This window comes from Sceloporus undulatus, chromosome 5 (genome assembly GCF_019175285.1).
Source record: "Sceloporus undulatus isolate JIND9_A2432 ecotype Alabama chromosome 5, SceUnd_v1.1, whole genome shotgun sequence".
Lineage (NCBI taxonomy): Eukaryota > Metazoa > Chordata > Lepidosauria > Squamata > Phrynosomatidae > Sceloporus > Sceloporus undulatus.
Window position 1 is genome coordinate 32,405,233 of NC_056526.1, and position 12,965 is coordinate 32,418,197.

At 41.4% G+C, this 12,965-nt stretch overlaps 1 protein-coding gene across 4 annotated transcripts in view; it reads left to right on the top strand.

Moving 5' to 3' along the window:
• Positions 1–1,984: 1,984 nt before the first annotated feature.
• Positions 1,985–12,965, top strand: part of LOC121930881 (apolipoprotein L3-like) — a 32,111-nt gene continuing 21,130 nt past the window's right edge. The window contains exons 1-3 of one of the 4 annotated variants that reach the window (XM_042467838.1): positions 1,985–3,124; positions 8,290–8,374; positions 9,605–9,686. In XM_042467838.1, coding sequence (XP_042323772.1) covers positions 9,656–9,686 — 31 coding nt within the window. In that variant the 5' untranslated portion in view covers positions 1,985–3,124; positions 8,290–8,374; positions 9,605–9,655. Of the gene's footprint in view, positions 3,125–4,304; positions 4,456–8,289; positions 8,375–9,604; positions 9,687–12,965 lie in introns of those variants that run through there. The other 3 variants (XM_042467844.1, XM_042467839.1, XM_042467840.1) reach the window with 3 other exon arrangements.

The window sequence follows — 12,965 nt, forward strand, 5'->3', positions numbered from 1 at the left end:
CAACCAATAGCACTGCTATATACAATGAAACAAGCAGCCCAAATTAGGAACAATCCTTCACCACTGATATTGCTTCATAAGGTATACAAAAGCTAGAAGAGAATCCACGCTATGCATCAATTGAGCATCAGTCAGCAGCCGCAGTTAATTTGTGCCATTTCAACAACTAAAAGCTTCTGACATATTGCTAAATAAGATAACTTTGCTTCATAGACAGATGGAATAACTGAAAGTTTAATCTGATGTGTGGGTCCCCCCACCAAGTAGGTCACCATCACCTTACTTGAATGAAGAGAGTCCTATTTTCTAAAGGGTTGCTGTTGTTGTGTGCCTTCAAGTCATTTCCCATTTATGGTTACTCTAAGGTGAACTTAAATTCACCTTAGAGTAACCATAAATTGACAGCGCTATATAAATAAAGGTTAATAATAATAATAACTTATTAACTTATTAATTTTTTGGGGTGGGGCAAGATTTGTTCAGCAACAGTTTGCCTTTACATTCCTCTGAAGCAGAGAGAGTGAGACTTGCCCGAGTTCACCAGTGAGTTTCTGTGACTGAGCAGGGATTCAAACTCTGGTCTCCATAGTCATCATGCAGCACTCAGACCACTTCACCACTTTGGCTGTCATTCTCCTCTCATCCTCCTATTTCCTGAAGGGAGAAATGCCAAAAAGAATATTAGATTTTCCATATCTCTGACTCCATTACCGAGCTATCTGAGGATTGTGCCCATAGGGATGAATGGGATAGTGACCACCCACACCCACTGATCCCATCTCCTGTGCACACATGTGGCTTGTGAAAGAGCTTGATTGCTTTCAAGCCTTATGCATCGTTTGGACTCCATGGATAGATAGGGTACATGATTGGGTATACAGTTTGTATGAGTATAGGCTACCATTCCCCAACTAGGGGAATTCTCTGGATGTGTTGAGGTACAACTACCATAATCTTTAGCTAGTGTGACCATGAGTTGAATACAGTATTATGAAAACTGAAGTTCAACACCTCTGGAGCTCTTTAGGTTGGAAAAAGCTAGTATAGTCTTTCTCACTATCTCAGATATGCCTAGCCCAGCAGAGCTAGTAAACTCAGCCCTGGTTTTCTGGTCTCCATATGGTGATGGCCAACATACAAACTGGTTAATCCTCTTTGGACACACATGTGTGCACTCACCTGTAACAACATGGTATACCTATGATTGGTATACTCAGAAGCCTGAAATAGTGGGGCTGGAAAAGCAAGTTATGTTGAGCTACAGATGGGGCAGATTACAGGTCATCAGCAGGAATCTGTGGCAGCAGCAAAACATCTGAATGACCAGGTAGATAATTAATTAAAAAGTAAACTCCAAAGTCTCTATTTGCTACCATGCACAGCAATAGTTCCACAAACTATAGCCAAATCTGGTAAACAGGCTAAGAATCCTACAGTGCTTCTCTAGATCAAAACATGCAGCTGTCAAGGAGGAGCCAGCAGCCATTTTTGAGGAGCATGAATATAGCATGGAATTTGGAAAAGTCACTTTTTATGAACTGCAACTCCTAGAATTCCCCCACCCAGCAGGATCTTCAAACAAGGCTGGGTGGGAGATTGTGGGAGATGTAATCCAAGATTATTATTTGAAGCTCTAGGCTCTAGTGATCATTTTTTGGAATAACTCATCACCGTTGATGAAACATGGTTACATCACTATGATCCAGAGACCAAACAACAGTACTTGCAGTGTTGGCACTTGGGTTCTCCATGGCTGAAGAAATTCAAGACTCACAGGTCAGCAGGAAAGATCATGGCCACAGTTTTTTGAGGATAAGGAAAGTATTTCGATGTCTGAGGGCTTGAACAGACAGGCCAAAATAAAGCTGCTTCAGGATACTTTGGAGATATGCTGTTTAAATGACACATGCATCTTAAGAGTCCAGAAGCTGTGTCAAAGCTGCACTCTAGTCCTTAGGACTGGAGCATGGCTTTGGCACATGTTCTGGCCTCTTAGGATGCATGGATAATTGAAACAGCATACCTCCGCATATAGGAAGGGCCCACTGTATTATTATTGATTGTGTAACACTGTTTTCAGGGATTGTGATTGCTATCATGAAGGCCAGACTGGTTAAAAGGCAAAGTATCAAATGAAACAGTCTTCAGAATTATCTCTGCTGCACCAATTGGATGATGAAGCGCTGGTGTGAAAACACCATCTTCTGTCTCCCCACCATGTCTCTGAGGTTGTCAGAAAGGTTTAGTTCTTGGGAGGGCTGGACTGGGTGGCCCTTGGTCTCTTTTCCACTTCTATGATTCTACTCTTATGGTCAGTTTCCTCTACTCAAGCTCTCTTGGCTTTTTCTGGACTTCAGTTTAGAAAACATTCAGGGGTAGCTGTGTTAGCCATTTAACACATACAAACAAAAATCCATCAGTGATATTTTTATTGGTCAACTGAAATGTACAGTATAGTTGTTGCAAGCTTTTGAAGCTCTATGGGCTTGTTCATCATGCAAGATGTTACAAACCAAACAGGAGGGAAAAAAAACAATTGAAGATGTTAGTCAGATGCATCAGGATTTAGGAAAACTGTTTCTGGGGGTGGGGGAAATACAACTGCCAGAGTCCTCCAGCTAGTGAGGCCAGTACTGATTCTGCTGGAGGGACTGCATGAATTGTAGCAATAAGATGTCACTTGGGCCAGCTTTGTCCCTGACAGGTCTTTGTCCTGTAACACCTACCTTCCTTCATGGATAATGCCTTGTAGCACTGGACCATTTCTTTTTGTTTTTTATAAATGCAATGACACACATTAAAAAGACTGTCACATTTTAGGGAGAAACATTCTAGGAATTCAACATAGGAAAGTGAAGGCAACAAACAGGCAGAAGAAAGCAGGAGCTGTGTGAGTGAAGGAACTTGGACAGAAGACCTCTGAGACAAAATCAATGTTAAAAATTAACTTTCACTTTACCCAATATATTGTGAAAGCCTCTAATCTCTAGGGAACAGATAACTGTTTATCTATAATGAGACGGCTTTCAGTTTCTTTATTTCTGCAACTACATATGCAACAGAAATCTCTCCTCCCTGCTTTGAGACAACTGGAACTGGTGTGTGGTGAAAGCCTATCAGAAAGGTAATCCCTATTTATTTATTTATTTATTCATTCATTCATTCATTCATTTTGGGTTTTTTTTTTAAATCTCACCCTCCAATATCCAGTAAACATAGAATCCTAGAGAAGAGACTGCAAGGGCCATCCAGTCCAACTCCCTGCCATGCAGGATATCACAATCAAAGCATCCCCAACAGATAGCCATACAGCCTCTGTTTAAAGACTTCCAAATGCTTGATTTGATTCTGTACATTGGGGAAATGTGGAAGATGGCAAATTGAAAGATTGAAGTCTTTAGTTTAGCTGGTCACAGGTGGAATGAGAATGATGTGGTGGCTTTAGCAATTTGCTTTTATTTGATTGTACAGGGAAGGGCAAGAAAAAGTGGGAGGAAGAAAGAGAAATTGAAACATTTGTAAAGCATCCAAAAAAGTGGGACAACAGAAAATAAACTGGGACTCTCCCTGCCAAATTGGAACAGTTGGAAAGTTTGGTACAAAATGAGGATGGTTATTCTCCTCTCCATCTCCAATAGTCCCAATTAGCCTATTCATGAATGAGGTAGAATCAGAGGAACAATTAATCAGGATCAGTGACCTGAAGGTTTACTATTTCTGATCTAGTCTTTCACTCCTCTGCCCACAATGGCCACAGATATGGCTATAAAGTTTGAAAGAATGTCTTGATGGCAAAGACCTCTCCCCACTCCTGCTGTACCCTCATTTATCCCATTTTTAGGGATACAGATTTACACAGTCTCTGCAGCTCTCAGGATGTTAAGATTCATGTATGGGTGCATCTTTCCTTTAAAAGAAGCCCTTTTTTAAAAAAAAAATCAAGATTGGATTACAAGGCAATTGGACATTAAATGCATGCTTGCACACATGAAAGAGAGAGATGCTCCTGGAAAGAGTGGCTCTAAATTTTCAACACCCCCCCCCCAAAAAAAAATGATTCACAGCACATATGTCTCCCTCTGGTTCTATTTTCCTGCTGTGAAATCAGTGAAGAGGTTGGTGGCATGATAGGGCCACTATTTCTGTCACCTGAGACATGGGATGGGAGCAAAATTGCCAGACTGAAAAATTGAAATGGCTGCTGCACCTTCAATGTTTGTGCAGAAGAGGGAATTTCAGCAGGTGTTGCTTGTCGCACAACCAGGTAACAAGCAGCACCTGCTGAAATGCCGCTTTCTATCATTAAAGGTACAGAGTCCATCCCCAGTTCTCACTCTAACAACCCTACTGAAGAGTCCCAGAATCACCGCACCATTTCTGGAAGGGGGTGGCTGTAGCTTGGAGGAGGTCTTCTTTGTCCAGCAGCCCCCTGAAGCCTGATTCACCACAATGAATGTAATGGTAACAGTTGTGACATAAACAACACAATTAAAATTATACCTTTAAATTACATTACAGCCTAAATGTATTTACATGTACATAGTTTTATATGGTTAAAGTGAACATTTTGTAAAATGTGGTGGTTTTAAAGAAAATTTCAAAAGAATTACAAATATATTTTTACTTTTTTATTTAAAAATTAAAAAATTAAAATTTATTTTTTTTAAAAAAACCCAAGACCCCTTCTTTCTCCTCCCATTGAGCCTCACCCCACTCACACCATCTCTTCAGTGTTTTAAAGAGATGCAGGCTAACACCACAACCTGTTTCTAGCAAAAGGCAGGTGTTTGGGGAGCAGTGGTGTCAACCCACCTTAGAGTGTCACCTGGTGTGATCCAGCCACTCCTAGTGATGCCCCTGTCTCCCAGTTCTCAAACTACTGCATCACACTGGCTGTCAAGATGTTGATCCCTATCCCCAGAATGGATTTAGCACCTTGAACAACTTCTTTAAATTTCAGAATAAAATCCACAATAGGTAGACCACCTCTCTAATAGGAAAGCCACCATTTTCTCCAAGGAAATTGCCTTCATGCCCTTCCTGTAAGTGTTCTAGAAGCTTCTCTATGGGGGAAACAGAAAAGTAGCCTAGATAGACCCAAAGACTTTTACATATTTGCTGTTCCGCAAACTATTCAAGGATGCTAGAGGCAAGGGGACCCCATGGTAAGTGCTGGTGTGAAAATTTTCTCTATTCAATACTGATCCTGTTCAACAGAATCAGGATCTCTTCTTTAAGCCTAAATTTGGCCATTGCATATAGCAACATTACATTTATTTTCTTCTCTTCTTCTCTTTCTTTATTAGTTAGATTTATATCCTCTTACATCCTTTCCTCTGGTATGTGGTATAGCTATCTTGCACCACACGCTATCCAAATAATAATGTTGTGAGTTCGGTTAAGTTGGGGATGTTGACAGAGTCCCAACCAAGGTTATCCAGTGAGTTTCATAGCTCAGTGTAGAGTTGAAATGGGATTTCTCAAGACCTAGTCCAACACTTTTACCACCACAGTGCACTGGCTCATGACACTGGTATTCACAACATCCCAGAGTAACTAAAAAAATCACATCTTGAGAAAACAGCATAACAATGTCTTTGTTGGATCCATATCTATGCCCACTTTGGTATGCTTTCTTAGCGGTTTATCACACGGAGATTTTTAGAGCTTTTGCAGGTCAGTTCCAATGTGACTGTGCTTCCAACGATGCGGATTCATGTAACAATGTGAATGTGTTATCAGACACCATTCATTTCTATGGGAGCGCCTTCCATGGCACTTCCGCAGTGATTCCAAAGTGACTCCTCATTTTGATGAATTCAGAAAAAAGGGGAATTCACAGAATTCGCATTCAAGCTCACTTCGATTTCACTTTGAATTGGTCTGGTGTGGAAAACCACTCCAATGTCACCCCCCCTTGGCCCCCTGCATCTTGCTCCATCATTCCCCTCCTCCTCCTTTACCCCATCTCACCCCCTCTGCCACCCAGCAACCTATCCCATCATCCCCATCATCCTCTGCCTTCTCCTGCATCCCAATCCTGGCCCCAGCGACCCCCAGCGACCTATCCCATTGTCCCCTGCCTTCTCCTGCATCCCAGTCCTGGCCCCAGTGACCCCCTGCCATCCATCCCATCATTCCCCGATTGCTTCTTCACCCCGATGAAGGATGACAGCTAAGGAAGGGGCAGGGAAGGGGGACAGTGCCCAGAGCCTCACTGAGCATGTGCAAGGCTGCCAATTCGAATCGTTGAACCCTCCAGTGTGGTAATCCAATGTGCACTCACTCTGCTTTGCTTGAATCTGCATCACGTGACTTGCTTGCAATAGAACTGACTTCGCTTCCCCCTCAATTCGGAAGGGCAACAGAAAGGCAACCAGGTGTGATAAAGCATCACGTTTTAACCTTAATTCGCATTGCTAGACAGGAGTGACTCTGGATCTGGTGTGAAAAAACATCTAGTTTTGCATTACTAGAACAGGCATGACTGCGGATCTGAGCTGCAACCCCCCCGCCCCCCCATATGTGATAAGGTCCTTAGTCTGAGAACCTCTGATGATTTTGCTTCTGGAATTAATGCAGATCATGTTACTTTGAGCTTCTCATAACATGTAGAGGCTGGATTGCTATAACTCTAATCCTCTCTTTTATTCATTGTTAATTATACATTGAGTAATGGCAACTATGAGAGCAGTCAGTCAAAATGCTGTGTTACAGAGCATTTGAAACATTCTCTTACCTCAGTAACCTATGCAATAAAGAGGCTCAGACAAATGAAGGCAGATCAAGAATTAACATTCTCAGATTTACCTGCCATATTATCTTCCACTCTGCACTGATCAGGCCATAAAATGTTCAACTCCTAGCAACGTGCCTGGCAAGTTCTTAAAACACGACTATGCCAAGCTCTCAGGAATGCTGCCTCTCAGATCATGTCACCAGCTTCTGCTTACCTGATGATCACCTCTTGCCCATGAATAGGCAGTTCTGGTTCCAGTTTCCTCCAGATCTCTATGACCTTCTGCCATTCCTCATCCCTGAACCCCATAACGTCAGTGCTCAAAAAACAAAGGAAAGTGAGCCTTATGCTGAAGAGATACAAGCAGCTTGTGTGTCTGTCCTTGAATGAAGCACAAGCAGGGAGACCTGTGGGTTTAATAAGAAGACTTACAGAATGATACTTGTCACTTGACAACTCAAGTCAATTAATAACTTTATTACAGTAGAAGATCAGCAAATCAAAAATAAAATGACACATAAAATAAATTAACACATATAACAGACTACTCTGTTTTTAAAAAAAAAATGGGGGGGGATAAACACTTCCCAAATAGCAGATTATAATAACTACATTTATATTGCTATAAGAATAGATTCAGATAAAATAGCAAAAGAGCAATCACATTCAAGCAAGTAATAAGAAAAATGATGGCATACTAGCAGACATATCTCAACAAGATCTGCTATCCTTGGTTTATTATACTTTATTATACAACTCAAGTTTAGGTCAACCTGGTCAAACACAGAGACACTTTCGCACACTCATAGCCCATAGGACTAACCTCAAGAGCGTCAAGTCCAACTATGTTCATCTTCAGACACTTCTTTGACCTTCTCTGTACTTTCAAGGCCAGCTCAAGTCATTGTTTTTCTTTCTGAAGCAGAGCAGCAAATGGTGCCTACTCCACTCAAGGTGCATAGAGCCAACCAAATGGTTATTCAAATGGTGAAAACAATCTGGGTTGAATCTTTGTTGTTCACATGCATTTTGAATGCATCCAATTAAGTTTGGGGGGGGGCTGCAAAAAAAACCCCACTTAACCTAGTTAAGTGGGATTTCCCTGAGTTTTCTTGTTTTAAAGATTCACATCATCAGCAGTTTGAATAAATGGTGCAAATAGACTTGGGATAAACCCGGGAGGGGGGGGGGGGGGGGGCTCTGCATGCCTTGAACATGTTTCAAATATATTTGCATTATCAACTCCATCTTTATTCGAGTGTTGGCATATGAATGGGCCTGCTCTGTTATCCTGTTTACACAGTATCTATGCACTACAGAATACAGTGAAATACATTTGCATTATTCCAAATGCAAGCTACTCAGTGACACATTAAAAACAAAAACAAAAAGGCAAGGTGAAGAATCAATACTACAGTGGACCCTTGTTATACACTGGGGTTTGGTTCCAAGATCCCCCGTGTATAAGAAAATCTGTGTATGCTCAAGTCTCATTTTAAATATAATGACATAGAAAAATGGTGCCCCTTATTTAAAAATTTTTGCTCCAGATCTAGCCTGATTCAAATCTACTTTCCTTACCTATCAAACTGAAGAACAAGTATGCTCTACATATATGCCAAAAGATCCCTGAAGGTGATCATAGCCCAGTTTTGTGTTTGTTCTGCATGGTCTACTGTCATCTGCTGGCTCAAAATGAGAAGTGCAGTGAGAGAAGTGTCCTTTGTTTACATTACTACAAAGACACTCTAGAATAATTTATGACACTGTCAGGTTATTTTTAAAAAAGAAATCCAAGCTTCCACTTTGTCATTGAATGAAAGAAGATAACACTCATAGAAGGCAATGGGGAGACAAACAATACCTCTATACCAGCTTTCTCAAACCTCCTTCCCCATCCCACCTGTGTTGAAATAGTAGGCTGGGGGTTAAGGGAGTTGTAGTCCAATACATCTGAAAGGAACCAGGTTAGAGGAGTTTACTGTGCACCCAGCTCTTTCAGCTAGGAGGATTAAAAGTGTCAGGTAAATATTGTGATTCATAGAATATCAGGGAGGAAAGGTAGCAGATGGACTAATTAACATCTGATTAATGGGATGTGAATTGCAGTTAGCTGAGAAGATGATGATGACTTGGAAAGACAACTATGAAGGAACTACATAAAATCCTCAAGTGCAAAGATATATAATTAAATACCAAAATAAGAATCATCCATGACATAGTATCTCTGAATTTTGTGTATGAGTATGAAAGCTGGACAGGGAAGAAAGCTCACAGGAAGAATATCAGCTCATTTCTAAAAGTTGTAGTTAAGGATGTGAAAGAAGAAAGGAAAAGGAGACAGAGCTTTTTCACACAACAGTTCATGAACTTAGAGGTGTTTTGTAAATAAGCCCAGAAATGTTAGTTGCCTGGGGCTGGGGGAGAGACCCTCCCTTTCCTAGCACATTTAAAATTGCAAAGAATGGACAGAGAGTACCTTCCCTCCTCCATCAGCCTGCATACAGTTTGAGATTGTCTACAAATACCAGTTGCTTTTTTTTGTGTGTGGGGGGGGTTTCTTAGCGCGATTTGTTCCTCTGAGGCTGAGAATATGTGGCTTGCCCTAGGTCATGCAGTGGGGTTCATGGTCAAGTAGGAATTTGAACCTTAGCCTCTGCAAGTCCTAGTTCAGCATTAAAACTACTACACCTTGCTGACCATCAGATACCAAGCTAGTGTTTAAATCATCAGAGCCAAATATTCAGCTACTAGGCCAGCTGACTTTTTTTTTTCATGGAATGGAAGGGAGATGGGATTGTGTTTTTTGTTTCAGGCCAGTCCTGCCTTTCATTCTTATTTTCTGCTTTCTTGTTTCCTTTACAGGCTTGAAGTAGGCTCAGACTGAGAAGAGAGAGAGATTAGATATTTGTTAAAATGCCTTTGAAAAACTGCCAAGTTTATAAAGGTGGGTTGTAACTACACACTGCATAGCCTGCATTATTTGGGGGTTACAAATATTTTGTTGTATTTTATTTTAATAGCAGTTACAGAGAGGCCATAAGCATGAACCTGAATAGGTAAGATGACTTTTCAGTGAACTTCAGACTGGTCACAGACCTGAGGGCATGTGGGAAAGGACCCATGTAACTTAATGGGTACAAATACTGCTGCACACACTCCAGTTGTGTGCATTTCACCTCGAATGTGACAGACAAAGGTTTGTCATCATAAAGCTTTAAGCCAATCTTTTTGCTAGCACCTATTGTACTATCCCACATCTGATTCCTATCCCAAACTCCCTGGGGATGTTTAGTCAGATTAGATTTATTTATTACAGCACAAGGCCAGCATAGGGAATGTTTAATCAATGCCACTACTATCAATCAAAAATATTCCTTTTGTAACTCTGAAGTTAAAACCATCAACCAAGTGGGGATTCCATCGTTTCTAGGATTCCTGGGAAATCCACCCAACTGCCTCAAAACTCTATAAAAAGCCTCCCTTAGCACTCACAGATTGGCTGAGTCTGGATTCAGGCAAAAATGTCGCCCCTCAACACAGACTGGCAGCTCCCTGCCCCAACATTTCTTGTCTTGTTGAGCCATTGTCACTTCCATCATCCCCTTACTGGAGCTCCGCTTCTGGACTGGCAAAGTATTGCCTTTTCTCAACCTTGCTACAAGCTACTATCTTTAATTTAAATGAATTTAAGTCTCTGGGACCAGATGAACTCCATCCAAGGGTATTAAAAGAACTGGCAAATGTAATATCGGAGCCATTGGCAATAATCTTTGAAAACTCCTAGAAAACAGGAGAGATCCCAGCAGACTGGCGGAGGGCAAACGTTGTCCCCATCTTCAAAAAGGGGAAAAAAAGAGGATCCCAACAATTATCGTCCAGTTAGTCTGACATCAGTACTAGGAAAGATTCTGGAGCAGATCATTAAACAGAGAGTCTGTGAACATCTAGAAGGCAATGCCATAATCACAAAAAGTCAACATGGGTTTCAGAGAAACAAGTCATGCCAGACAAACCTAATCTCTTTCTTTGATAAAATTACCAGCTTGGTAGATGAAGGGAATGCTGTGGATATAGTATATCTTGATTTCACTAAGGCCTTTGACAAGGTTTCCCATGACATTCTTGCAAACAAGCTTGTAAAATGTGGGCTAGACAAGGCAACTGTTACATGGATCTGTAATTGGTTGACTGGCCGAACCCAAAGGGTGCTCAACAATGGCTCCTTTTCATCCTGGAGAGAAGTGACCAGTGGGGTCCCACAGGGCTCTGTCCTGGGCCCAGTGCTATTCAACATCTTTATCAATGACCTGGATGACAGAATTGGGAGCATACTTATCAAATTTGCAGATGATACCAAATTAGGGGGAATAGCTAATACCCCAGAGGACAGGATCAAGATTCAAAATGACCTGAATAGACTCGAAAGCTGGGCCAAAGCTAACAAAATGAAATTCAACATGGAGAAATGTAAGGTATTGCACTTAGGGCGGAAAAATAAAATGCACAGATATAGGATGGGTGACACCTGGCTGAATGAAACTACGTGTGAAAGGGATCTAGGAGTCCAAGTAGACCACAAGTTGAACATGAGTCAACAGTGTGATGCAGCAGCTAAAAAGGCCAATGCAATTTTAGGCTGCATCAATAAAAGTATAGTGTCTAGATCAAGAGAAGTAATAGTGCCACTGTATTCTGCTTTGGTCAGGCCCCACCTAGAATATTGTGTCCAGTTCTGGGCGCCACAATTCAGAAAGGACATTGAGAAACTTGACCGTGTCCAAAGGAGGGCGACAAAAATGGTGAAGGGTCTGGAAACCATGTCCTATGAGGAACGACTTAGGGAGCTGGGGATGTTTAGCCTGGAGAAAAGAAGGTTAAGAGGTGATATGATAGCTCTGTTTAAATATTTGAAAGGATGTCATGTTGAAGAGGGTGCAAGCTTGTTTTCTGCTGCTCCAGAGAACAGGACCCGGAACAATGGATGCAAGCTACAGGAAAAGAGATTCCACCTGAACATTAGGAAGAACTTCCTGACAGTAAGGGCTGTTCGAAAGTGGAATGCACTTCCTCGGAGGGTGATAGAGTCTCCTTCCTTGGAGGTCTTTAAACAGAGGCTGGATGGCCATCTGTCAGGGATGCTTTGATTTGGATTTCTTGCATGGCAGGGGGTTGGACTGGATGGCCCTAGTGGTCTCTTCCAACTCTACGATTCTATGATTCTATGATTCTATGATTTTGTTAGTTCGTGTGTGTGAATGCTATTGCATGAATGGTGATTTTCCCCTTTGCTGTTAATAAATAAAACTAAGCTGTACTTTGCACTATGAGTTCTAGTTCTTGGACCTGTAAAACATAGGTGAGATCCCGACTCTTTGAAGTTACCTGGAGTCATCTTGCTGCTATTAATTTGAGCAATTAAAATTCCCCTATTGTATATTAATTTGGGGGAGCCATCTCAGTAACCTAGGAATTTGGATCTCCCTGAGGAAGACAATGTAGCTCAGACATGAGTCACCTGTTTTACATGCCAAAGATCTCAAGAGAAAGCTGAATACATACAGCTCATGCTGTATTATGAAATTATTGTTATTTTTATTATTCAGAAACTGGGATTTGTCTGAATCAGTCACACAGTCCTAATTTACGGCCTACATGCCTTGAAGGTGCTTTTGATGGCATGGCTGTTAGGCTAACAAGAACACTATGAGGGTTAGGCTAGACTGACTCCAGACAATCATGTTAGCTTCATAGCTGAGTGCAGCCTTAAACCCAGTACTTGTCAAGGAATCATGTTATCTACATCACCCTGCCCCCCCCCCCCTCTATTTTTCCAAGCCTGTTTGAAAGGCATGCCCACTGAACAAGCAACTGTGGCTCTAATTCCAGATGTTTCTGGATTGCTATGGCCTGTTTAATCGATTTTGGTACCTTGTGTTTGTTAATGATAAATGTATACATTCCACCAAAGCGTTGGTTACCTTTGCCGAAGGTTGAATGTACTCTTCTAATTATTCTTCATGTTCCAGCAAAGAGTTTGGATACTGAACTTGAAAAGCACTTTCCCAGCTGCTCCCAATCATGAAACACCCCCCCCCCTTGAAAAATTGTAAATTATGTAAACTTTGATCGTCTCGGAAGAGCGGTATATAAATAAAGCAGATGATGATGATGATGATGATGATGATGATGATGATGATGATGATGATGATGATGATGATGATAA